General features: G+C 32.6%; 3 protein-coding genes, 2 non-coding genes and 1 pseudogene across 6 annotated transcripts; 4 read left to right on the top strand and 2 right to left on the bottom strand.

Annotated features, from left to right (window-relative positions):
• Positions 1–814: 814 nt before the first annotated feature.
• LOC123200205 lies at positions 815–4,359 on the bottom strand (annotated as a pseudogene).
• A 5,994-nt stretch (positions 4,360–10,353) lies between these two features.
• LOC123200863 lies at positions 10,354–15,032 on the top strand. Its single transcript, XM_044616251.1, has 5 exons — positions 10,354–10,666; positions 11,623–13,362; positions 13,538–13,681; positions 14,192–14,195; positions 14,249–15,032. Exons 2-5 carry the CDS (start codon positions 11,626–11,628, stop codon positions 14,893–14,895), a joined length of 2,532 nt encoding a protein of 843 aa, XP_044472186.1. The 5' UTR covers positions 10,354–10,666; positions 11,623–11,625; the 3' UTR covers positions 14,896–15,032.
• A 2,807-nt stretch (positions 15,033–17,839) lies between these two features.
• On the bottom strand, positions 17,840–18,509 carry LOC123200213 (dynein light chain 1, cytoplasmic-like). The gene is made up of 2 exons (XM_044615366.1): positions 18,201–18,509; positions 17,840–18,124 (listed from the first exon to the last, which is right to left on the bottom strand). The coding sequence occupies exons 1-2, from the start codon at positions 18,336–18,338 to the stop codon at positions 17,981–17,983; spliced, it is 282 nt and encodes a 93-aa protein (XP_044471301.1). The 5' UTR covers positions 18,339–18,509; the 3' UTR covers positions 17,840–17,980.
• Positions 18,510–19,864: 1,355 nt separating this feature from the next.
• Positions 19,865–27,171, top strand: LOC123200770 (protein LIKE COV 1-like). 2 transcript variants are annotated; one of them, XM_044616140.1, is made up of 8 exons: positions 19,865–20,262; positions 20,884–20,936; positions 23,056–23,165; positions 23,600–23,767; positions 23,859–23,956; positions 24,512–24,638; positions 24,992–25,100; positions 26,341–27,171. In XM_044616140.1, the coding sequence occupies exons 1-7, from the start codon at positions 20,113–20,115 to the stop codon at positions 25,087–25,089; spliced, it is 804 nt and encodes a 267-aa protein (XP_044472075.1). In that variant the 5' UTR covers positions 19,865–20,112; the 3' UTR covers positions 25,090–25,100; positions 26,341–27,171. The 2 variants fall into 2 exon arrangements, with proteins under 2 accessions (XP_044472075.1, XP_044472074.1); XM_044616139.1 differs by lacking the exon at positions 26,341–27,171 and having other exon boundaries at positions 19,866–20,262; positions 24,992–25,369.
• On the top strand, positions 26,689–26,790 carry LOC123201227. The gene has a single exon (XR_006498787.1). It is a non-coding gene; the product is annotated as a small nucleolar RNA Z43 (small nucleolar RNA).
• LOC123201226 lies at positions 27,088–27,176 on the top strand. Its single transcript, XR_006498786.1, has one exon. It is a non-coding gene; the product is annotated as a small nucleolar RNA snR60/Z15/Z230/Z193/J17 (small nucleolar RNA).
• Positions 27,177–27,211: the final 35 nt, after the last annotated feature.

Raw genomic sequence — 27,211 nt, 5'->3', positions numbered from 1 at the left:
AAATAAATCGAATCGAATTCTAACCAAGTTTGAGCTTGACTTTTACGAGTTTGAGCTTGACTTTTACGAGTTCGAGCTCAGTTATATGTAAATTAAGTCAAGCTTAAAGTTTGGCGCGGTTTGAATCCAACCCTAAATCTATGTGATTAAATTTTTAAAAAATTTAATATTAAACTTAAACAAAGTAAAGAAGAAGAATATAACACCAAGAATTGTTCAAAAAACTAATTTCAAACCTTTTGATTTTATATCATAAGACCTCTCTTCTGATAGAGTGTTTCAAACATGTTAGTCAACTTGTATATCTTATCATATATCAGGAATTTAATTTTCTATATTGTGTATCGAATATTATATTGTATTGTATAATACAGTTTTTTAAAAATAAAATAATTAAAAAATCTAATTAATACATCATTATTTTAGAAAATATCATAAACACCTTTTAAAAATTTAGATTTCTTATATATATTCTTATTATATCATCATTTTCTTTAAAAAGTGTATTGATCTGTATTAATAATATGTATCATATCATATAATAAATGCACTGTATCGTATTAATTCGATACACGTATCATTTTTTATTTGTGTTATATAATAAAATACTGATAATTATAATTTCAGAACGTTCAAACTTCATACGTGATGGTGACACCAATGAAAATCACCTTAATAGTTTAACTTATTATTAATTTTATTGATTTAGAAAATATATTAATATAAACAACAATCCAGATTATGGCTCATATATCCATTTTCGTGAAGAGAGAAGAACAAGAATATCACAAATAATGAATGGATTGATGAATGTACTTACAGATTCAAATTAAACATGTTCCCACCTAAAGAGGCCCTCAATTTACACAAACCCATGTTTTCTCAGTCATGGAAGAGTAACAAAACTACTAACAAAACCATCTACTTCGGTGGATTCATAAAAACACCAAATCCATTGATGGAGGACCAAGGCATTTTAATCGTCCTTGTGAACAAAATCACAAACTCTAACTATGTTTATCCTGCATTAGACACCCCAAAAAAGAACCTATAAATATACACCATCGAAACCTAGTTATCTCCAAACCTATTCATTCAATCACCAAGTAAGAGCCAGAAGTGTATTCAATATACACCTGAAAAAGTGAGACACTCCTACTACACCATATCGCAAAAAATTATCAACCCAACTTCATCGCAAATTTCAGGTACATTCTTGAGGTTCTAGAAACAGTTCCTATGACATTAACCGCTTATCCTTGACTTGGAAGAAGGACGTGGAGCAACAGTCCGAGCTTGAATTAAGGAATAGGCAAACTACAGCGCAGTCATCAACCTTTGATGTGGGGTAATTGTATCGCCAAGATTGTACAGCTAAGTCCACCAGAATTCGAGCTGCAGCTGACTGTGGGGCTGATGCTACTATGTCTACTACTTCTTTGTTTGAGAGAAAATCCCAGACCTGCCAATTTAGAAAAGAAAAAAGACAATTGTGATTTGTATCTTCTATTAATACGTAATATGCTTTATTATTTCTATTGTGGCATAACCTATGTATAGAGCTTTTGTATTGTATTTGAAAGTCAACAGGAAAGTTAAAATGAAAAGTAGACTGTGTGATGAAAGCAGAGCAATGTAAGACTAAGATTAAGAAGAAATCAATGTTAGAGAACTGTGTAACAGCAAAGAGAAACTAAAATCTGTAAAGACTGAATATATTGCCACTGTTAAAACTGGAAAAAGAATATAATAAAGGGTCATTTTTCTACTCACTTTCTCTGAATAACTAGAAATTCTGCATCTGACTCAGAACAAAAGAAAAAAAAAAATGTAAACGTAGGTCTCTCTAACACCCACATTCTCTTCAATTCCATTTAGCCAAAAAAAAAAAAAAAAAGGTTGGTGAATGTATATATATCAGGATTTGTAATTGATATCATACCCCGTCTGTAGCCAATACTATAAACTCATCCTCCTCAGTGAGGTGAAGACACGAAGTCTCAGGGACAGAAATCAGACCAAAATCTTTGAGGCAGAAATCTCCAAATGCTCGAGCCATGGCAAGACCAGGAGAGTCACTGTTTGGCAGCCAAATTCGAGAAACCTCAGGTTCATTCTGGAGAGCAAAAACTCGTCCTTTGCATGACATGATTCCCTCAGCTTCCTCTGTATGGACAAGGAAAGAGAGAAAAAAGGTAAATTTAACTATTAAAATTTATGTCATTTCAACTTTGGAAAACACAAATCAAAATCATTTTACTTAAAAAGATTATTATTCACAGTATACATGTATGTTCATGAGTCATGACTGTAAATGTAGCAAGTACAAACGAAGAGTATTTCAAGAAATAAATTTATCAGCTTTTCTAACAGTGGATGAACTATAGCTTTCAAAATTTTACGCAAATATTTTTATTAAAAAAATTTCCTTTTCAATATATTGAGGAATAATAGAACCTTAATCAATCAAAGTAAATGTTGTTGGGAAATGAATCAAGCAAAAAGAAACTGAACATCAAAATCAATCACATTAAACAAGACAAATTTACATGGTTTGGTTAATCATGTCTATATTCATGACTGCAATAAGTTTTTTAATGTAATTATAGAATGCTATGAATATATCCTTTAGATATGATCAGACTCCACAATCTAACATCAATTCAAGCTGAAAAGGCGTTTATAGTGTTTACTATCAAACATCATGTTCTATATATAAAAGGCATATTTATTTAATAGATATGACTGAGATGAAAAGTTCCCATGCACAAAATTATGGCAAGGACCCAAGACAGAGATACATACTAGGAAGATTTGGTTTCTGGTCAACAGTCAATTGAACAGCAATGCGAGAGTTATCTTTATCTCGTGTACTCAGCACAGCTAACCTGCAGGACTAAGGTTACTGCTGTTGTCCCACTGCAAAAGCAATCAAGATACCGATTATGCCTAAGTTCCTTGTCCATAACTTTAAAAGCCTTCAAAAATGATTCCTTCAGTGTAACGCAAATATCAGTCTGATTTTGATTATGCTTATTATCTATAGATGTCCTAGGTTTCTTGACTGACAAGAATGAGTCTTCTGAGTTTATACTTCCTACGCCACTGCTGCTGTTATCACTAATCATATTTGTGCCGCTATCATTTAATTGCCACTGGGCACTTAATTTTAGTGGAAGAGAATCCCTCACTTTCTTTGCAACCATATGGCCATAAGGACCATGGCAGTCAAAAACACCAGAAAAGATTGTGTCTGCCATTGGACCAAAATTCTGGAAAAACAAACAAAATGCCTATCTCAGATATAATAATGAAATTTAAGTAACAAATGAAGAAAACAGTAATAATCACATTCAAATTAATGAACAGAAGTATTCTGTAGAAGAAAATGGTAAATTATGCAGGAAAAAGTTGATTTCTATTTCACTAATAGATAGTTTCTCAGTTATTTGAAAGGCATAAACTAAACAAACTTTATTCACATCATTTGCATCCTTTGATTAAGCAATCAGCTGGCTCTGGAAGAGGTCCTGCAATTCTGTTGATTATAGATTAGAATTGAGAAGAAAGTTGGCTTTCAGATGCTATAGCATATACGGGTATGATTATGGAATGATGAAGATCATTCTCATTCATCCTGTGCAAGGATTTATAAGGACTACATATGAATGCAGACAAATTTTCAAAGAAAAGTAACATAGAAAGTTGCCAGCATAAATTTTTACATACAGTAAAATCAAATGAACAGCAAAGACCACAAACAAAAAAACTGTCCACCAACAAAATCATAATAGATTGTTGCTTTGACACAAGGTGCTTCTCAAGTGCACTTAAAAAAAAAAAAAGGCAGTCCCAAACGGTCCCTTGATGACTCAGTCTGAGTGAAAATTTTCATGAAGCGTGTGTATATCGAATTCATTAAGAAGCAAAGGGATAAAGAATTTAATAATGTTGTCTACAAAGAATAAATAGAAGAAAAGAAAAATATTAACCCCCCCAAAAAATCATAGCATCCTGGTTTATCCCTTTCCTGCCTTGCGTTGTGAACAAAGAAGCATTATCTGTGAGGCCATTCAAGAAAATCCAACCGGGAATTCTATGCAGCCACAACTCCAATGAAGAGTTTCTCTTCATCTTCCTCGAGTTGTTTCTCTTCAGAGAAGAAGAAGAAGAAGAAGAAGACGGGGAAACCGGCGCTGACAAGCATGATCCCATCCCCAGGGCCCTCCCTCACTATGTTCAGTAAGCACTCCAGACTCACCAAACACTCGGGCCCCCTTAATTCCAGTCTTTGGATAGCCTTATCAAAATTATCAAAAAAGGAAAATAAAATTACCAGCATAAAAAACTGGTTGAGCAACCTCGGAATCCGGTAAATCAAATCAATGAAAAGTCCAAACAAAAATGCCAGTTATGTCTGATTGAATCGCCAGCTCAACAATCCAATATAATCCAAATTACTCTCTCTTGATTCTGTAATGCGATGGATTGATGGCGATGGCTATCCAATTTAATTTATTTATGTGTTTGTGAAAAGAAAAATCCTCACAGCTGGGAACGAAACTCTGGAGCGTAGCTTAGTCAGTTGTGTGACGACAAGCACGTGCAACTTGCTGTCACGCTAGCGAAATTGGTTATTATACCATGAGAAATATTAAGGAATCCAAATGATAGAGATATTAAATTGAGCATGTGGTGAACAGTGCATCACAAAATCACTGTTCATTTGAAGTGAGCGATAACTTTTCACGATGTACAGTTCACAACAAGCAAACAGAGTCACGAGATCATGTAAAAGGGGTATTTCGGTCCTTTTACATGATTAGGATATTTTTGCTTTATATAACAAATTTTGGACATTTTTATCTAGTTTTGAGTATATCAGAAAATTTAATTTAATAATCGCCAATTTTATTACAAATAATAATAATAATTTATTATTTTATTATTAAGTTAAAATCATTAATTATATAATATAATTTTATTATTTAAAGGATAATTTTAACAATTAAGGAAGATTTTATTAATTTACAAAATCCATAAATATTATATCATTAATATCACTTAAACCCATAAAAAGCAAATAATTTTTTTATCAATTTAGATATTTATTACTTTAAATCTCTCTAACCATAACTCTGATCACACTTATTACAAATGAAAATTGCAATTAGAATCTCACTAGCTTGATCTAATTTAATATGAATTGCATCGATCATCATCATAAGTGACATTCAACATCGGCAACAAGTTTAATTTTTTAAATTTTTTTTGTAATTATTTATCCTAAAATTAGTATAAATTAACCGTGAAATTGTTTTTAACGAAAATTTGAAGTTAAAGTTGAAATGTATTTAAATGATTTTGAATTAAATAAAAAATAATATATTATTTATTTCAATTTTGGATAATTACAATTACATTGATAGATATCTAAATTCCATGATATTAGGGTTATAAATTTTTGCCAAATTGAAGTGTATTCTAGATTATTTGGCAGTAGATTCTTCATTGAGGTAAGCGAATTCTCCCCTATTTCTGTAGAGTTACAAGGAATTATGATTTAACAAGAAACTAGAAGCTTTACATGATGTTGATTAAAGGAGAATTTGTGTAATTCCAGATGTTAAGTGTGCATGGAGATAAGTATCCTTCATTACATATGCCTAGGGTTTGACTCGAATCGAGCCCATTCAAATTGGAGTTTAAGTTTGGTTCGAACAAGTCCGAAACAAGCTAGTCCTATACCAGCTCAATCGAGCTCGAACTCGAGCTACTTACTAAATTTTCTAATTAAAAATTTTAATACAAAATGATGTCGTTTTGATCAATATATATTAAAACGATGTTGTTTTAATAATAAAAAATAAGCCAAGCTGAATTCAAGCCGAGTTCGAGCTTAGCTTTCATGAGTTCGACGAGTTCGAGCTTAGTTATATATAAACCGAGTCGAGCTCGAGCTTAAACTTGACTCGACTTGAATCTAACCATACACATGCCTGAACGTTTTAAAAACAGGGAAATTAAATTAAACATCCAAAAGTTAAAGGCCTAAAGAAAAAATATTCAATTTTATCAACATTAAGTAAATATACCCAATATCAGTGTAAAGATGAAAATACCCCTTCAGTAAAATAAACTAAAAGTTGAAAACTTACCCAGATTCACATAAACTCGGCCACACAAAAACAAAAACTCACGGAAAATTTAGCTTGCGGCGACTTTCTCTAACGATTTTCACTCGTTTTCTAGCCACCAAAATAGATGAAAAAGTAAATCAAATCTTTGTCATGTTTTATATATTTTAGTATAACGATTTAGATGATTAAAGGTGATTTTTGAATGTTTTTGGCTTAGGGTTTCAAATTAAAACATTTGATGAAATGACTTGATTCGTTGATGTTTTGGATAATTTTCTTAGAGTTTTTACATTAGAATAGGTATAAAGTTAATTGTTGATGAAATCAAATTTGAAAAACGAAGTTTAAGAAGTGAAATCTCACCTTGCAAATTCGACCTTCGCCATGCAGATTTGCGAGGCCAATTGGAGACAGAGAGCTAATGTAAATTTTTAAACTTTCAAACCTAATGAATTTGTGTGGCTGGGAGCATATTGTGTTTTTCAAAATTTCCCACCTTCAAATTTGTATGTTGGAGATTAGGGGAAGAGAATGTTTGCCATTTTGGGGGTGTTAAATTAGGAATGGATTCGAGCCAAGCTAAGCTCGAGCTCAGCTAAGACCGACTCGTTTCGGGCTCGAATTCGGTTTGGCTCGGCTTAGCTTGTTTTTCGTTATCAAAATAACAACGTTTTTAATATATATTGGTCAAAACGACGTCGTTTTGTATCAAAAATTTGACAAATAGTTTGAGCTCGATTGAGCTCGGCTAAGGCTGACTCGTTTCGGGCTCGAGCTGGCTCGGTCGAGCCCGAAACGAGCTCGGAACTCGAACTGGCTCAGTTTGAATCCACTCCTATGTTAAATATTTTCTGATTACAAGGGAAAATTGAATTTTTTTTCTATTTTTTGACAAATAGATTTTAAATTTTTGATCTTTTTTTTTTTTGAATAATGCACTTGTTTTGAAAATTGATTTCATTTTTGTTATTTTGGATAATTTTCATTCAATTTAATGAGTTTATTGGCTTGTAATTTCTAAATTTATTGTATGTTTTTATGAATAAATCATTTAAATTTAAAATTAAAGCATTATATAAAGTTTTTTGAAACTTTTAATTTGAAGATATTTCAATATTTTTGTATTATGCGAGTAAATTGGTGATTTTTCATTTTAAAGTTTTTTTATATATAGATTCAAATTTTTTATCCATATTTCTAAAGAAAATGTTTATTAAGTAAGTGAGGTAATTAAAATTTTTTTCTTAAAGAGACTAATATAAAATTCAATTTAGCCCCACTTTATAACCTGGGCAAATATCAGTTCAACCCCCTAAATTAAAAGAAATTTCATGTAGACCATATATGTTGACAAATTTCATTTAACCTCTCATTATAACTTATCCGTCCACCATACATGGTATAATATCCAAGAACACCCATATACAAAATCTAGTATTGAAATGTCCCTTTTATTTTTCTAATATTCATTTTATGACACAATTATATATAAGTATTTAAAGCACACAAACTTAAATTAATAAATAATTTAAGTTTTGAGTTCAGACTTGTATAAATATTTCAATATCACGAATCAATTTTTTTCAAATTGAACTAAAAAACATAAACTTTTTTCCTTCCGATTAAATCCACAATGTTGAAGATTGAGTAAAACTGAAAATCTGAATGATACGAAGAAGACATGAAAAGATATTTTTTGTATTTTTTAAGAATAGTTGGACATTTTTACTTGAATAGTTTAACTTTTGGGTATTTTTGTTTTAATCCTTCAAAGTATGATAATTTTCTTTAGGCATTTAAATTTGGATAACTAATTTAATTTCCCTTTAAAAAATAATATAAGTCAATTAGTTTATATTGTTAAAGTTTATATAACAAACTGTTAATAGATTTATTATTTTAATAATATTTAATAGAGTTAATATTGGATATTTTAATATATTGGTATATTTTTAAAAACTTATATATTGGTATTTCTTTTGAGTTTTCATAATTGATTTTTTTTAAATATATATATTTTTTATAATTAAGATGTATCCAGCATTACTAAATACAAAAAATAGAGTGAAATAATGAATTAAATTGAGAGAGAAATATACAATAATAATTTATTAAAATTTAGTTTATAATTTTAAAGGAAATAATACATATTTTGAACTTAGTTTAGAAATCTAAGTATACTAGTGTACTGATAAATAGAGCTAAAATATTAGACATATCAGACATTTGACACAAATAATCAAGGGAAAAGACTTATTCCCACGGAAGGTTTACTGAAATGATAAAGTTCCATCCGATAAATTTAAAAAATTTAAAAACTTATTTTTATGTTAAAATTCATTGTTAGGGTAAAAAATAAAAATATTTTTTAGCTAAAAATGTTTAAAAAGGCTAAAAATTATCACATCCTCCCTTCAGTTTAAAAACTAATTTTTTTTAAACTCAAAATTTGAAAAATGATAATTTTTCTCATAAAGCTTTTTTCTCCTTCTCCTTAATGACCTTCGACAAAGACGACAGGAGAGGGTGACAAGAGAGACCGCAAGAGAGAGAGAATACTAATGGCTGGAAAGGAGATGCTCATGGGAAAGTGAACCCTAAGGGGGAATTATCAATTTTTAAACTTTAGGTTAAAAAAATTGTTATATTTTTAAGTGAATGACATTTTTACCATTAATCCAAACAATGAATTTTAAAAGAATGATGAGATTTTGAATTTTTAAACTTAACAGATGAATTTTGTCATTTCAGCAAACCTTATATTAGAATAAGTCTTTTGACCAATAATCAACCTAATAGATTATTTGCAAAACAATAATAATTGGGTTATTAGATTATTCATAATCTAATAATCCTAACTTCAAAGATTTGTAATTGTATATAATCATTAATTAATAATAAATTAGTACAATCTCATTGTTAAATTTAAAATGAATTACTCCATAAAATACAATTTTATCACCTGCTAAGAAAGTTCCATCTCCTTTCCAATTTGATGCATCCTGTAAACATAAATAATAAAATTATGCATTCACACTTGAAGCATATAACTATACATTTGATATGTATTATTATATAATTAAATTATTTTAAATTAAAGATAAAATAATATCTAATTATATAATAATATAGATAAATATATATTTATTTATATATTTAAAATAAATACGTATAATATTTTACAAACATTAATGATGGGTTGAATTCCAGTTTGTTGGTGCATTTATTAGCTTAGCCTTACCACTTGAACTAGTACAAATTTTGAAATTCAAATAAATGGTGAGAAATAAATTAATTACATTTATGATAGGCACAGAAAGCAGTAATTTACAGAGACAGTATCGCAAGAATCCTGTGACTGCATTTGAGCATGTAGGTTGCTTTTCCTTTCTGTACTTGGAAAAATTTTCTTTTATGATGTGACAGCGAGAAACGAAAACAGGATATGCTGAAACATTTAGATTTAGTCAACATAAATGCCCTATTAATGCTAATGCTTTCACAAGGATTAAGTAAGGTGTAAATTGACTCTCTATTTTTCCCATCACAAGTTACCATTATTACTGTTGTTACACCTGAATTAAATGGTAATTTCCCATATCTCAGAATCCAAACTAAAGATGGCAATTCAGACATCTAAATCGGTCCCTAACCCATCCCTTTTTGAATAAAGAAAGATCTTTCGATATAAATGAGAATAAAAATAAACAAAAACAAGAATGAAGAATAGGGATGGATGAAATTTCAATAATCGAGGACATAATAGAGATGGATAAATATATTTCCAATCTATTTCTTCCCCGATCCGTCTTCTTCTTTATATATTCTCTTAACACTTAAATATTGAATTATTTTTAAAAGTTTTATATTATAATAAATATATGATAACATTTAATAAATACTATATTATTTTTCCAACGTGAATGGAAAGGAAATGGAGAGAAAATTTTTATGTGAAAAAAAGATGTGAATTCCCTATTATCCTCGTATCGAAGATGGGGCAAAGATGGAAATGAAAAAAGATTTTTTCTATGAAATGGGAATTAGGGTATTTGTTCCTTGTCGACAGGTTGTCATCCCTAATCCAAAGTCAGCCTAAGGGACTAGAAGTAATACAATTAGAATTGAAACCCAAAAGGTCAAGGGGGCCTGCCATTGTCGTTAAAAAATAATAAAAGAAATGACTTTTAAACTACCGTGACTGGTGGTAGTTATTTTCTTAGGTGCAGTTCAAGTGTGAATGTGATCACATCGCACCTTCCCTCGTCGTGCCTTTGAATTCAACTGATTCTCAGAACACTCTCTGAGCACGACGCGTTTAACACTAAAAATTGTACCCACGAAACCATACAGCCAATAATCTGTCAACGATCTTCTTGTCTCTCAAACAAGCCAATCTTGATTTGCTTTAAAACCAAACTAAATCTTCTTCACTACTATTCACCATACCTCAGAGTCAATGCCACCGACTGGTTCTTTGTTTTGCTTGGATCTGTCTCTGGGCTCTTGAGCTATCTAATCTCTAGGTGAGAAGATGGTCATTCATCATATTCATGCTCGTTGCTTGATGCTTGTTTTACTTGCATTTCTGATCTGGGTACTTTGGCTTATATCATTTTTTTTCTTGTTAGTTTCTGCCTGTGGTGAAGGCAGTATTGCCTAGGACAATCTATGGATGATATCGTTGCAAATAGTTCTTGCAAATTGAGTGTCATTAGCTAAAAGTAGTCATAAATTGATCATATTCAGATATGAACCTTGGAGATCCATATCAAAAGATCATATTTTTTGATGTGGGATCCGAGTACCATGACTTACACTTGCGTTCCTAACATTCCAATATGTTGTGCAGCCCTGTCTTCATACAAGCTAATTGTGCGCTAGCTCTCTACTAACCTTTAATAAATACTATAATGTCAGGGTCATCACTCATGCTGCACAATTACAACTAAGAATGTGGTGGTGATTCTGATACTAAATAATATGAACTTTGAAAAAACTATATTTCAAAAGCTAAGTATAATTCTCTCAAGATTCATATTATATTTATGATATTACTGTTATAATTACGTGTGTTTTGGCTTTCAAGTAGAAACTTTAGTCTTTCTGCCCAAATCCTGCTCAACAGAGCATGGAGAGAGCAGTGCATGATTGACCAGTGGTTTTGAGGATCAGTTGAAAGGAGAAATTTCTGATAACTTAGACTCACCCTTTTGAAACTACATGGTGGCTTAGATTTGAAAAATTCACTTGGGAATTATCTTTTTCCAATTTTTTAATAGAAATTACTTTGTTTATTAAAGCGGCAACTGAATCATTTTTCTTCACACAGAGCCGGACAAGCATTGTTTTTTGTCAGCCAAAGACAAAATTTCATTAAGTTTGTTGGGATATCTTAGTCTTTGTTGTTACAAGTGGCTTTGATGCAAAGGTTATTAGTACATCTGACTTTGTCAAATGTGATTTATTTTTACTTTAACAGAATATGAATCAAGACAGTCTGAGATCAGTTGTCTATAGACCATTTGTCACTTGTGATGGTCCAAAAGGAGTAGTTGAGTGTGGGATATTCAGAAAATCCAAAAGTAGTGCCCAGAAGAGGGAGCATAAGATCAATAGCCAAGAAGCAAAGAAGGAGGAGATGCTGAATAATGAGACATCAGAAGGATTTCATAATCCATCTTCTTTACAGTTATTGGAGGTCTCAAGAGGAGCTCAGAAGTTAAACCAGATGATTGATTCATGGTCTAAGGGGGGAAATAATGATAGGCAATCTAAAGAGGTTGCCAAAGATTTGTTGAAAGGAGCACTTGACTTGCAAGACTCCCTAAAGATGCTTGGAAAATTGCAAGAAGCTTCAAAGCATATGACTTGGTTGAAGCCTAAAGGAGAAAGGAAGGAAGAAGCAGGAGGGATTGAGCGGTCGAGGTCATATCAGTTTGGAGATCGAAATTATCAAACCGGGTTTCAGAAGCCACGGCATTCAGTTGATGGATCTTCAAGGGATTGCTACGAGGAACTAAGGGAAGCAATCAGAGAGGGCCTTAGTAGGCAAAATCTATTGGCCAACAGTGAAGAAAATAAGGGATTTGTTCGAAGAAACTCAGACTCAGCTTCAGAAATGCCCTCCACAAGCTCAAGTCAGTCTTCTATAACTCATACAAACAATTATAGTTTCACAGACTCCCCCTTTTCATCAAAAGCTCCAGAAAAGAAGACAAATGGCCCAAATTTGATTGCCAAGCTCATGGGGCTAGAAGAGATTCCCTCAAATCCATTGAAGACAACTCTCCAGAAACAGTTGAAGAATGAGAAGATTTCAAGTCATCAGAGACCTATATTTGAAATTGATATCCCAATGGTAAGGAGGCCTCCATCAGGTGATCTGAGAAAAGCTCCAGAGCGAAAGACACTGAAGGAGATTCTTGAAACCCAGCATTTTACAGGACTTCTGGAAAAAGACTCTATCAAAGAGCCTCAGTCATACCGCCATCATACCAGTGATTCCCATTCCAACCAGAGGTTCACCGACTACACTCCGCCAATTGTGCTTATTAGACCTCTCCGTAGTCCATTCCTGGAACCAAAAGAGCCTTTTGCACCAATGTTTCGGGAACACGGAGTTCAAGACTCAAAAATGATGCCGAGAAAACTGAAAGTAAGAGAGGAGCTTCCTTCCAAGACGATTGAAAGGAAGGAGGGGCCTTTGAAGCCTGGCAAAACAAGCGAAGAGAGTCAAAAGACAAATGAAAAGGAGAACCCAGTCAAGATGCTTATCAAGGAAGAAGCAGCTAAGGGAAAAAAGAAGGTTGCTGAGAAACCTGAAGAAAAAGAAGCAAAGATTAAGCAAAAGGCTCCTACCAAGGCGAATTCTGCTGATCTTGTAGCTCAGCAGCCTAAGAAAAAGGAGGCAATAAATAAGGAAGTTGATAAGAATAATAGTGCTGTGGTAAGTGGCAGGAAAATAGTAGAGAAGGAAATTGTGAAACCTAAAAATGTGCCAATATCTAAAGATCAATCCAAGGCGACAGCCATGAAGGTCAAAATGCCCAAAAATGGATCAAATGTTTGTAACAATCAAACTCCCCAGCAGCGAACAAGTACAAAAAAGGACATCCCAACTCGCACAAAACAAGCTGTAATCCATACTTCCAATGATCGGAAAAGAAGTCTAATTAAGAAGGGAAAGCCAGTCAGTGAGCCTACAGCAGCTAAAACAACAGTGAGTTTTCTTTCTAACTTGTTTAAATGATGGCTGTTCTCTTCTAAATCTTATAGGGGATATAGAAGCATGACCAGCTAGATGTACATCAACTAGGCTTCTTCACATAATTTAGTTTTGAAAGAAAAGTAAGTTTATTTTTGAAGAAATTTAACTTTGTCAACAATTTATGCAGAAAGGAAGTGAAGGAAGCAAAGAAGATGATAACAGGATTGATTTTACAAGCGAAAAAGACCCCATTTTAATTGGAAGCAATAATACAAGTGTAGATCAATTCCCAGCAGAGGAGGTAGGGATGCCTATGTGCATCAGATTGAAGGTAACCACTTTACTGATTATCATAAACTTAAAGTTGGGTGGCCAAAGTCTATCAAATTAACACAATAATGCTGATGATGTCTTTGTCCATGTTATCTTATAATTATAGGCATGTAAACATTCATGGGTTGATACTACATCAGTTACATATTATCTACTTTAAGAGAGTCCCAATCATTTCATTTTGTGGTTATTAATACAACTTTTAAGTTCAAACTATCCGACTTGGATGAAAAGTACCAATACTATGAGAATAATAGTTGAGTTAATGCAGTGGGAACTGTGGTCCATATCTTAATGTTCTGAATAGAACCATAGCATTATTATTTGGAACAAGAAGCATTCAAGAGACTGAAATTGCTGTGGGGAAAATTCCAAAACAGTTCTCTTTACTTCTGTCAACAATTCTTGAGGGGAACAGAGCATTCATTCCAATTGTTGTAAAAGTAGCATCATATTTATATGATAACTGCCATTCATGTGCTAATGTTATCCTATTATGTCTCTATAGTCAAGTAGACAAAGTTTGACAGGTTTATCTGACTAGGAATTTGTTTTTATATTGCAGAAAATTGCAACAGCAGTCAGGGTTCTCTTTCTTTTACTGATGATATCCCGATGGCCTTGGAATATCAGGTTCTAGGAGAACCTAAATCTACTGAAGAAGTTAATGATGACAGCAGCTGTGACGCAACGGAGAGTAAGAGCTTCAAGACTGGAGCCAATCTGGAATTATTGCTTTCAAGCAGTCCAGCATTAGTGAGTCATGCACAAGAGCTTTTTGATCTTAATCTTAGTAGGCCTACAACTTTACTAACATCGGCGATCACTGATTTTTTTGTTACTAATGAGAGACTCTCCATGGATTGTGCAAAAGAACTTATTGAACGTAGAAGCCTTTCAGATGTAAAAATGGTCCATCCACTCTTACTAAAGTGGTTGAAGAATTCAAGAATCTGTATCTGTTTAAGCCAGTTGTTGCAGGAGGTTTATGATGGGATTGAGACTCTAAAAAGCTACAGGAAACTTGCTGGAGAGGACCTTCTTACTGATAGTATACATGCAATCCTGGAGAACGACTTAAAGTGCAGAGTAGAGAGTGGTATATGGGATTTTGACTGGAAGAATGAACTTTCCTCAGATGACATAGAGCAAGTTGTGAATGACATAGAGAAGCTACTTTTGAGTGGGTTAATTGGAGAAATTTTTACATAAATTCTACCTTAACAATTTGTAAATGTTTGTTTAGATGTACAGACTGTACAGACAGTCTTACAATCTTCCGTAAATAATTTTCCGGGTTAAGAAAGAAGAATTGAAATCGTTCATTAATTAGGACCTTGATGTTATCAGAACCGGTACATTAATCCAAGATGCAACAGACTAAACTAGGAGTCAAATGTAGAATCCTATGTTAGGTAAGAGTCAAATTTGAACAATAATCTTGGTTGCTTTTATGGATTAAGCCTTGCTGTTACATTGGAAATGTTGAACAGGTTTACAGCTTGTACATGGTTGAATTCTTCTCGTGGATCAAGTACAATTACGCATCTACAAATACAAAATTTGAGACTTCGGTTTTGAGCCTCCTAATATTATTCAACTTTTAGTGTGATTTTGTCAATTTAGGAAAACTAAAATAACCTAAAAATGAAAGGACTAGAACAAGACTTTATAAAAATTAGATAAATGAGATATAAAAAGTCAGATGAATATGTTTCAAGGCGAATGGTGTAACTTTATCCATGATCTTATCATATATCTCAAGGATCAATTATGAATTTGATATAAATTAGATAAGAATTTACTTAAATGGTCAAGCATGATTAAGTAATAGTAATTTGGATGATGCGTCATATACTTATATCAATTGTATCACACACGTAATGAGCGTTCATTTTCTTGGAATGCTTGTTCATGAGTTCATATATAAACAAATTGTATTGGGAACTATTAAGACCTATATCATTCCCATACACTCTCAAATACATTTTCACTTATAAGGGGTTCTAACAGACTTATAGTGCTCCTTCATCATCTCTTCCAATTTGTGTGCCTTGTGTGGCCTACCTCGACCTCATCCTATGTTGGATTGAGGAACAAAATGCATACCGATCCATCATTAAAAGGTGGAGAAGCTACAAAAATGAGTAAGTTTTTTAAATGCCCTATGATTGTTTTGTGTCCTAACAAACCCATAAAGCCCCTTCATCATTTCTTCTTGTTCATGTGTCTCGTGTGGATCACCTTGGTGTCATCCTGTGTTAGATTGGGGAGCCAAATGCACATTAATTCATCGTTAAAAAACGAATAAGCCTCTAAATGTGAGTAAGTTTTAAAATACTATATAATTATTTTGTGTTCTAGTAGACTCCTTGTGCTCCCCATAGCCTTTTGAAGTCATGTGTTTCGTATGGATCACCTCGGTGTCATCCTACTTTAGATTGAAGAGCGATTTTCTTATCGAATATGCATTCATGTTTGAAGGATTCTCCAAATGCAAATATGTTCTCACAAATAACCTATACACGTTTTATATTATATATATGTATGGTCATATGTTGATCCTATTTGTTTATGAACGAGTATCATGATGAAAAAATTTTAAATTTTATATTTTCGCAACTATATATGATATTTTTGAGTCTATAATTTTCCTAACAAAGCATCACATTCCGTTCAATTCTTGAGAAGGATAATAAGTTGGATGGAGGCAACTTCTTTGAGATATAGAAATATACGGATTATACTATGTCACAAGAAGACGTTGTATATACACCTAGTCTTGACGCCACCTAGGAGCAAAAGGATATTTACAACAAATATTTTGATAACTTTAATAGAGGTCCAATGACTTACACTGGCCTCTATGACACTTGAGCTGCAAAAGTAACATAGAGAAATGGATGTGCCATTTATTTTTACTCACCTATGTGATTTGTATGATACTCATACAAGGGTCAAACACTATAAGTTATCAAGTGCATTGTTCGGGTGCAAAACTCATTAAGGGAGGCCAAATTGACCCTCATATCATCAAGATGATGCTTAGGCAACTAAACCATTTATAAAATTCATTCTCCTACTACTGTTATTGTTTTTACTCATCACACACGAACAGTCTCCATTGCACACTTTTATCACAATATTCATATATTATCTTCAGATAATTATATCTTCAGCTTGGCGCAATAAGAGACTTACCTATTCAACAGTAAAAAGAAATCAGAAGAGAATTTATGTTATCATCCGAACATCGTTGCATCAGATGGATTTGAAAGCAAAGAATTTGTCAGTGGAACAGTGGGAGATGTCGCTTCAGGATACGCAAGGTGTGAGATGGGAGAAGATGGATTTGATGGTTGCTTCAATAAAATGAGAGGTCGAAGACGTTGGGTTTTTGTGTTCATTTTGTCCACGTTGGTGATCAAGATAAAGGACTAAACTTTTCACATTATTGAAGACTCTAAAGGCTACCAGACTGGCAGTTTCCATTGGCCAACTTGTAAGAACGTCTATCAGTAATGACTGTTGAAAGCAACATAAGTTCAATTATATGTATATAGGACAAAAGTACAAAAGACGAGGCAAGATCCTTATCCCTAATGAGACTGACAACCGGCACAAAAAGAAATGACGGCTTCTTGAATCTTGATGATCATGAGTGCTGCTTACCATGATTTGATTTGAAAATAAACTAGAGTAATAATCCTTTTCCGCCTTTGAACAAAGATGACAATTTGATCTACAAAATCAAGACAGTTCGATCTGTAAGATTGAATTTTTCAGTCTATTTCTTTTCATTTAGAGAGGAAATTTTTCGATATGGACAAAATTTCTGCAATTAGAAAGAGAGACACGTATCTTCGATCCGTGTTTTCTCTGATTTATCTCTTATTTTTACATATTTCTTAAACTTTTATCTGTTGAATTCCTTTTACAAGTGTTTGAATTATTTTTTTTAAATAATGAGAAGGAAATAACTGCGGGAAATTATCCCCGTAAAGATGGAAAGAGTGTCGTCCTCTCATCAGAGAGGAGGTGGGGATAGAGAAATGATTCCCCTACCATGCAGGAAGGGAATTCGTCTCTACCCATCCAATTGCTATGTCTACCTTGGAAGAACATGGAAATATATTTAGAGTTCAGTTAAGGGGTGTTGATAGAGAACTGAACAGTGCAATTCAATTACTTGTCTGCCATTTTTACAAAACTCCAAGAGAAAATCTATCTTACATACCCAGAAGATCAACAACCCTACTTCATCAGCACTCTCTTTAACGAGAACAGTGTCTACTAATTAAGAAGAAGCTGCCTTGAAGATAAGGAAATTAAGTGTCTCCAAAGCAAAATAGATGAAACTCCCTTGTGAGTGAGTGAAAAAGCAACCAAAGTTGGAACCCACCACACATTGCCATCCTCCCCCATATCTCTTATCAAACTCCTGCAAATGCAAACCAAAAATACTTCACACAACTGCAACAAAACTTCAATAAACTGAGAAAAAAAAAAAAAAAAACCTTTTTGATATGGGCAGCAATTGATATGCAATCAAAAACATCATAGAGATCAAGTGCTTGAGAAGCAAAAGCCATGGCCTGGATCTGCATCTTCACTGGCATATCAGTTTCCTTAATCATACCTTTACCTTCCAACATCTTTCTCCCTGAAAGGGTTAAACTTTCTTTGTAGGTTTGAGTGGTAAATTATTGAAACAATTATATCAAAGCTTTGAGAGGTCGAGAAGTTTCCCTCTTTCTGGATTTACAACCAACAAGCAAGAAATGACTGGTTTATTTAGTGCTTGTGGCACAATTTTATAGAATAATACATCTTCAAATCTAGGCACTTTTTTGTCTGTATTAATGAGTTTCCTATATTATATTAGGTCCCATATGGTTATGCATTGCTTGGATAGTTGATGCCACGTCAGTATAAATGTTTACCCATAGCACTAATCATATAATATTATATTATCTATATACTTAAATTATATATAAAATATTTATACATATTTTTTTATTGTTATCAATATTTAAGTCTTAGACTCTCACTATATCATTATAGAATCTTGTACAATATAATAAAAATAGAAAATAACATATATTATAATCGATATTTGTAATAGAATAATATTATGTGCAAGGAAAAAAGGACAATTTTCTATCTAAATTTTAATCTAATCTCAAAATTATATCTATGACAGATGAAAAATCCGAATACTAACCCATAAACTATTTGTCGTCCAAATTTTTAGTTAGAAGTAAGAGAAAAATCGTTATTTTAATCATAAACCCTAAAACTTACAAAATTTGTATAATTTCTATACTTAGTTTAGAAAACTCATATTTACCCCCATGATTAAACTTTGAAAAATTTACTTTTCCCCTTTTCAGATTTTATCTTCGGTGGCTTAGGAAACAGATCGACAATTGAGAAGAAATGAAGCATCATCCATATCGAATTATGAGATTCTCAAGCTGGGAGAAAATGTAATAAAACTTTAGATTTTTAAATTTTTTTATTAAATATCTATTTTATACCTAATCATAACTGTGATTTTTAATGAATGAGTGAGATTTTAAGTTTTTCCAATCTTATTAATGTGACTTGAGATAATACTTAAACTTGAGGGTAAAATAATCTTTTGACCCTATATATTAAATATCTATCTATTTATGTATTAACCGTGGGTGTTACCCATATTTTATAAACTTAATGGAGAAAAAAAATATTGGTTGTCTCCTCCAACTTGTTAGTCACATCTCGGTTTTATAAACTAGCACTTCCAAATCTTTACTTCTCGCAAAACACTTATTTGTTTCACCCACATGATGAATGATTATTTGTTCTTTGATCATCAGAGGATTAACTTAAGGTGTGATAAAAATTTATTTCATCAAAGTTTTAAAAAAAAAAAGTCATTCGGCTTTTCATTTATTATAATTGAATTAAAAATAAATAATAAAATTATATATATTTATTTTAAATATATAAATAAATATATATTTTATATATGTCCATCATATGGTTAAGGAATAAATTCAAATTATCTAATCGCCCAATGTTTAATAAGCCAGTATTTTTCCAGATATGCCCTTTGTGTAGGCAGACAATCTTTAGATACAGCGCATTAATGAATAAATCCTAATAAAAGCAGCCAAAAATTAAACATCCCCCAAATCCAATAGCGTAAATAGACATTATTATCTCTTGGACTCCTCACATGCCAAGTTAACGCCTTATTCTCATTATCTAATTGCCTTCTCTCTTAATAATCAACACCAAACCCCACACTGTTGTTTTTTAAATTCTAAATTCACATTGGGGAAGCAGATTTCAGAATCAAAAGTCGCCAGTCGGTCACTCATCTGTCTCTATTGTTTTGCTTTAGGGTTTCAATCCTCAAAGAAAAGGTCTCTTTTGTTGCTGATGGGCGATGAGAAATCGACGATCGTGATGGCCAGTAGAGACCGGGAGAGAGAACGGGATCTAGAGTTACTAATTCCGGTGGCTGAATCCGGAGTTGATGACGGATCGTCTAAACCTTCCTCATCTTCTTCGCATCACACTGGTCGCGAGGTCAACTCTTCTATTTTTGTCTTCCTAATTTGTTTTTTTATAATAGTTTAATTATTAATTTATTTTTCTTTACTTTGGCTACTAATTTTGTTATCAATAGCTATAAATTGTTGAGATATTGTAGATGATTTGATTGTTTTAGAGCTCAGACTTTTTCGAATTTAGGTTGCTGCTTTTTTTTTTTTTTTTGGTTAATCTAGTTTTTATTTTTTAAAGATAGATATAGTTTGCTGTTGATAGTCAACGGATGGGTAGTTCTATTGTGTTTTTCAGCAAAGTTTTTATTGGCCCCTCAACGACCACATTTTGTGGTGGGAAAATTATTATATAGGTATGTTGTATCATGTTAGTTATATTGTTTACACTCATTAATGCATCATACATATAGCTAACACATATCGGTTGTTCTTCCAGTTGACATGGATGTAATATTGGATGAAATAGATATGCTTAGTGGTATTAATCAATTTTCCCATCTAGGGCATAATTTGGATGATTGGGTTTTACTTTCAAATGCTGTATAGAGCACATCAAAGCTGTTCTTATAATTTGTTTTTATCTGCCCCTTTTTTTAAAATTGTTGTCTGACGAGTTGTTATATGTTTTGCTGTTACTGTGTAGACTTTTTACAAAGTTCTTAGAAGCTGGGCTTCAAAGAAGTTCATGACAGGATGGTGCGTGATTTTTTCCTTTTTATCTCCTTTTTTTTTTTTTTATATAAGTAAATGAATATGCGATATCTTTGACTGGTATGTGGATATAGTTAAGATATCAATTGCTTCAAAGAATTTGAACATTGCATTATTGTTGTTTAAACTGGTCAATGTTCATAGTATTGAAAATTTCTCCACTGTTGGGTTCCCATTGAATGTTATTTTATGAGTAAAAAAGAACTTGTAACATTAACCAATCTATATTGTTGAAATTTCCGGTGACTAGATTTGATATGGCTATTAGTTATTTCTACATCGTTGGCTTAAGAAGTTTCCTAGGGCATTTAATAATGTATGGCACAGAAATGATTGGTTGGAAATTGGGGCTGTATTGATCTGGAGGAGCCTGTTGTGAGTATCAATGAGTTTCCTTCTTAATCATTCAATTTTATTTCTGAATGTTCCCTCCAATAAAATTTGATCTTTGAAGAAATCCTTATCAATTGAATATGAGTGGGCCTTATTTTTTAGACTTACAGAGAGTATAAAAACAAATTCTTGTACACTCCTATTTACTAAGGCAACATCATCCTTTTTCCTTTCACATGTCATGAATTTCTGTTTCCATCAATAAATGGTGCTTCTACTCTAAATGATGGATTTAGAAACTTCAAACTTCCTATTATTTGTGTCGATAAGTAGTGTTCAGGTGCCATACCTTGTAGACTTTTTTTTGGAAGAAATTAATTATTTTATAAATAAAAAATAGTACAAAAATACAAAGGACATGCCCCAAGCAAATGTTATAAAGGACTCAAAAAAAAAAAAAAAAAGGAGCACGCAATTCCATAAAAAACTAACTGTTAGATAGTTCAGAACTGAGGTGAGATCTCATGCCTTAGTTCTAAGTCTGCAATCCTAGCTCAAATCACATCACAAATGTCTGAAACAATCTCATGACGATTTCTGCAATGCTGGTGGATTACTCAACTAGTCCTCTTATAACATAGACAAAAGATTGTGGCAGATAGGAATAATTGAGAAAAAAACATGTCTAAAGTCTCTTTTATGTTGGTGGTGCAAAGAAGCCTTGTGAATAAGAGAGAACCAAGAGAAGCTCGGCCATGCCATAAGAGTCCTAACTTTGACTTTCCCCCAAACAGAAGCAGAGAAATCACAGTTGAAGAAGAGATGCTCATGAGTTTCCATAGCTAAGCCACACAAAACGCAATTGGTGGAATCAAGAACACCGTGACCTTGAAGACAATCCATGGTGTGCAAACAACTCAAAGAGGCAAGCTAGAGGATAAAGGAGTGTTGTGGAACATGTCCCATGTACCAAAGTAGATGGTGTACTGCAGTGACATCTCTTCGGGCCCGTAACATATTTCATGCAGAGTCAACCAAAAACTTGCCAGAAGAGTGACTCTTCCAGACAAGGTGATTGAGAACTCCAACTCATGGAAAGGTTTTGACTGAGTCCCAGATATGTTGAAGATCCAAGCTACTCAATAGAAAAACTCACAAACCATCTTGAATGATATCACTTACCTTGGCATCCCAAGATAACCCTGTAGAAGATAACACCCTAAAAGAGAATAACCTTGTAGTCCTTAATGCCTTAATTCTTTTCAGTTTATCCTAGTCACTGTCCTACCACAATGCGTCTTCCTAAGAAGAATGCCCATATTTTGGTAGATTGTTTGCAAGAGGTAGATCTGTTACTCTTACAACATTCCTTGTACTATACTTAAGTATCTAGATCAAGCAGCAGGATTTGTTTTATGAGCCCCAACTATGGATTTAATCAGTTTTTGTTAATGACTCTGCCAGTCAAATTGAAAATTTTAAACCGAGTCCTTTCAAATTGAGCAACTATGGTAAGAAGACCATGTGCATGTAATGAAACACCATTCAAATTTATGAGATGCCAAGTTCATAAAAAATGTATTTTGATAATAGTTTGTATGCATGAAGTTGTCCTGGTGATCAAGTGTAATTCCTTTGTTGGCTCTACAGATATGTTGCTATATGAGTTTGAACTTTTGTAAGTGTAGCTGTTGGCTGTTTATAGTTCAAAGAATCATGATTCTTGTGCTGAATGCAATTGTTGCTCAATTTTTGTAGTTGCTTTTTGCAGTGTCATCCTATTTCCAATAGCAGTTACTTTCTATATAACCTGGTGGTTCATTCACTTCGTGGATGGCTTTTTCTCTCCAGTCTATACCCAACTAGGAATTGATATATTTGGTAAGTAATGTCTTTTTATCACTAGTTCATATGTTGGCTGATGCAAAAAAATCCCTGTCCTATCATTAAACATGTTGGATAACTTGTGCACATCATAGATTGCCTTGACAGCTTTGTTTCTCTTTGCAGTAGCATGAAATTTGATTACTTAAGTTATGAAATGCTCAATTTTTCAGTAATTTCAACACTTGTTACACAATAGCTTTTTGTCCCTTTTAATGGGGCTAAACATGTTGCCAGAAGAAAGTGAAAAAAAGTTTCATTTTGTATAACTTTGTCTAGTTCAGATATACCAGGAAATTAGGTCTTTCCTTTTTCACCAAGTCTGTTTCATTTGATAGATTTTTGGTTAACTATTCTATCTGTATTCTGATTCAAGTTCTGAATAAATTCATCCTCTACATGTTTTAAATCTTGACTTGTTTTTCTGTTAGGTCTTGGCTTTATAACTTCTGTGACATTTATTTTCTTGGTTGGGGTGTTCATGTCATCATGGTTGGGAGCATCTGTCTTGAGTCTTGGTGAGTGGTTTATCAAAAGGATGCCATTTGTTCGTCATATCTACAATGCTTCGAAGCAAATTAGTGCAGCCATATCACCAGGTGTGCATTCAATTAATAATCTTCCCTATGTTGGATTGGAATGATTTTTGGCATAAGGAATTTACAGCCCATATGACTCTTATTATTACAGATCAAAACACGCAGGCTTTCAAGGAAGTGGCAATCATAAGGCATCCTCGTATTGGTGAATATGCATTTGGGTTCATCACTTCATCTGTTGTTCTCCAGGTATGCAAAATGACTTGTCAATGTGAAACTATCATTTGGCATTGAATTAATTAGATATATATGTTATTTGCAATTCTGTAAACTCATTCTTCAAAATTTTATGGGCTTAGTTGTGTTGGTATTCATGTTGTTTGTTGAATCTTTGGGGCTGTGCTTGTTGCTGAATCACTGCTGGTTTCCAAACTTCAGCTTATCTCCATAGTATTTGAAGCTCACTGGCTTAATACTGACATTGTCAAACATATAGCTCAAGGACAAGCATCCTTTTATATACTGACTGACGAAGATTGATTGAACCTTCTGTAAATTTTAATTTGCATGTGAAGGCATTTTTCCTCTTTTGCTTTCATAGAGCAGTCTTTCTAGTACACTCAGTAATGCATGCCTATGCACATATTTTTATCTTTTTAAACCTTGACACTTGTCTGCTATTAAATAATTTACTGGTTATTGGCTGTTATTTGGTTACTGTTTCCAAGACAAGCCCAGTTTTTTGAATTCAGATTTGTTGTGAAAAATGCACTATTAACTTCCTTTTCTCCCCCTTGAATGCAGAATTATTCTGGAGAGGAGGAGCTATGTTGTGTCTATGTTCCCACAAACCATCTTTACATTGGTGATATATTCCTCATCAATACCAAGGACGTGATCAGACCAAATCTATCAGTTAGGGAAGGAATTGGTAAGGACCCAACTTTATCTTAGCTACTTGAGTTAGGAATGATAAGCTGGGAAGAAAGGAAGATTCCTTTTTCACTCAGCAAAATGTCATTCTTTCCTGTTGGTGGCTCTTTTAGAATCTTGGCCTTTTTTGATATTATGGGCATCAGAAAGGCCATGGCTCTAAGTGTGGTGCAGAACAGAATATATTTGTAATTGGTCACTTCTTAAGTTGAGGGTTACTCAAGCTTGAAGATTGAGTAACCTGTGTTGAACATTTTTATGGTATATTTGCTGAAATTTGAAGAAAGAAAATAAGAACATCGCTTTACTGTTATATTTAATTTGCTAAGATGTCTTGTTTGCCAATTGCAGAAATTGTTGTTTCTGGTGGCATGTCGATGCCCCAGATCTTGTCGACTTTGGAAATTCATATGCCACTTGATAGAAGTAGATCATCTGTCAGAAGCTGATAGTTGTAGAGGTATTTATCATTTATTTTTATTTTTTTTTCACTTTCTTTGGTTTTAATCTTGTCATTAGAATTCAGAATGGCCAGTCTGTCAAATATGTTGTTAATGAAGGATCTGGGGTTAGCTTATTCTTATCACTTTTTTTTGGTACATTTCGGGAGGATGCATTGAGATTGTGATAGCATTTGTAACATTAATTTCTTTGTAGAATTTAGATTTAGTCCAGGACTCTCATGAGCCTTGGATCTTAATCTTTTCAAAATTATAGTTGTTTTCAAGATGTGTACTGAACTGTTCTAGTGTCACGTTTGTTTTTTTTATACTGAAAAATCGCCCAATCATATATTCAGATGGGGCTACGTCATTAGTATTGATAAATTATTAAGAAATGTCTATGTATAACACTAACTTCTTTTAAAATGAGGAAAAGAAATAATGCAACCAAAACTGTATTGTAAATTTTATAACCTGGTATGCTTTTAATATAAAGCTATTGTATACAATTTGGTTCAGTTCAATAATCTTAATTTTCTAATATTATGTCTCACATCATTATTGGTAATAAAAAATTATTGAAATATTTTGTTATTGATAAATTAAGTAAGATAATATTAACAATAAAAGATAGATTATTAAAATAATTTTTTTATTCTTATCTCTCTTGTAACCCCTTGTTTCTCTTGTAACCCCTTGTTTCACTTTAAAATAGTCTATTAAATCATTTAATAATAAACCTAAAAACCTATTTTAAGGTTAAATCATTTGAGATTAATCTTAGAATTTAAGTTAAGCTTGATTTTGAGAAGTTTAATGAATTTTAGTTGAGAATCAACAAGTTGCAGTTCAATCGTGGGTTGGTGAATTCTGTGTAGGGATTTTTTATTAAGGTCAATCATGGTTGGCCAAAAATTATATATATTTAATAAAGTTATATGTATTTATTTTAGTATATAAAAATATATTTAATATATATTATTATATAATTAGATAAGTTTAAATTAAAATTAAAATAATATTTAATAATATAATAATATATTTATATACGTATATTTGTGTTTTCAAAGTATATATATCTAATATTACTAGTATATATTTTTTGCCATATTATAAATAATAGTTAAAATTGTACAACTCTACTGTAGTTTAACTAATTTAATTAATTACTCATAATAATTCGGTTATTAATTATTATTATTATTATTTTTGTTTCGTATTCTAAACTATGTATCTAATATCTGATGCACTGTCTAGGGGTACACTCCCTTTCGATGTGATCCGTCTACTCCACAGCACATCAGAGATCGGACGGCACAAGACAGGTCTCTCAAAAGCGTCTGCATTATCAAAATCATGCACCTACCCACACAATAGAAATAAGAATAAAACCCTCCGAAGTAATACTTTCACAAACCCTAGCCCATTCGCTTATCTATATAACTACCAGTGAGCCGTCATCTCACCCAGGTGCTGCGACGGTCTTCGCTCTTAACCCTGGACTCTCAACTTGTTCTTGTTCTCGTCTTCTATCGATCTATTTAGGTTCCTTCTATCATTCTCTGGTTTTAAATTTGTTTTGTCTCGAAAATCTAGTTAATTTAGGGACGGTGACGATGATATCGTGAAAGGTCTCGTTCGTCGTAATCGGCTAACTCATTAGCCTTGCCGACCATCCTGATATATCACCACCCATATTCTGAGTCCCTTTTCTTTATGCCAGTTTTTCAAAATTAGGGTCTGCATTTTCGTTGTCGGTTTGAAGTTGAGTTGGTTTTCCGGCCGATGATTATAAAGTTCTTTAGACAAGCATATGTCTGAATCATCTCATGTTGACAGCCTAATCTTCTCTATGAGGCCGGTGAATCGTATATCATTTTTTACTGTTCTGTTTGGTTGCCCCCAAAACTGGGGAAAATTACTTATGGATTTGTTATCAAGGTATGATGTAAATATTTTTATCTTTATTATTTATTTTTCAGTTCTTTTTCAAAATTTTTTATGAAGGGTCAGTGATGATTGCAAAAGCATAGTTCAGATGATAATCTGTGATTATTAAATTTTTAGTCTTTCGCTTCTATCTGATGACCCATTTATCTACTAGAATTTATCAAGTTGTCTTGTGTTT

The sequence above is a fragment of the Mangifera indica genome, chromosome 17 (assembly GCF_011075055.1).
Source record: "Mangifera indica cultivar Alphonso chromosome 17, CATAS_Mindica_2.1, whole genome shotgun sequence".
Classification (NCBI taxonomy): domain Eukaryota; kingdom Viridiplantae; phylum Streptophyta; class Magnoliopsida; order Sapindales; family Anacardiaceae; genus Mangifera; species Mangifera indica.
This window is presented reverse-complemented; position numbering and strand designations above follow the sequence as displayed.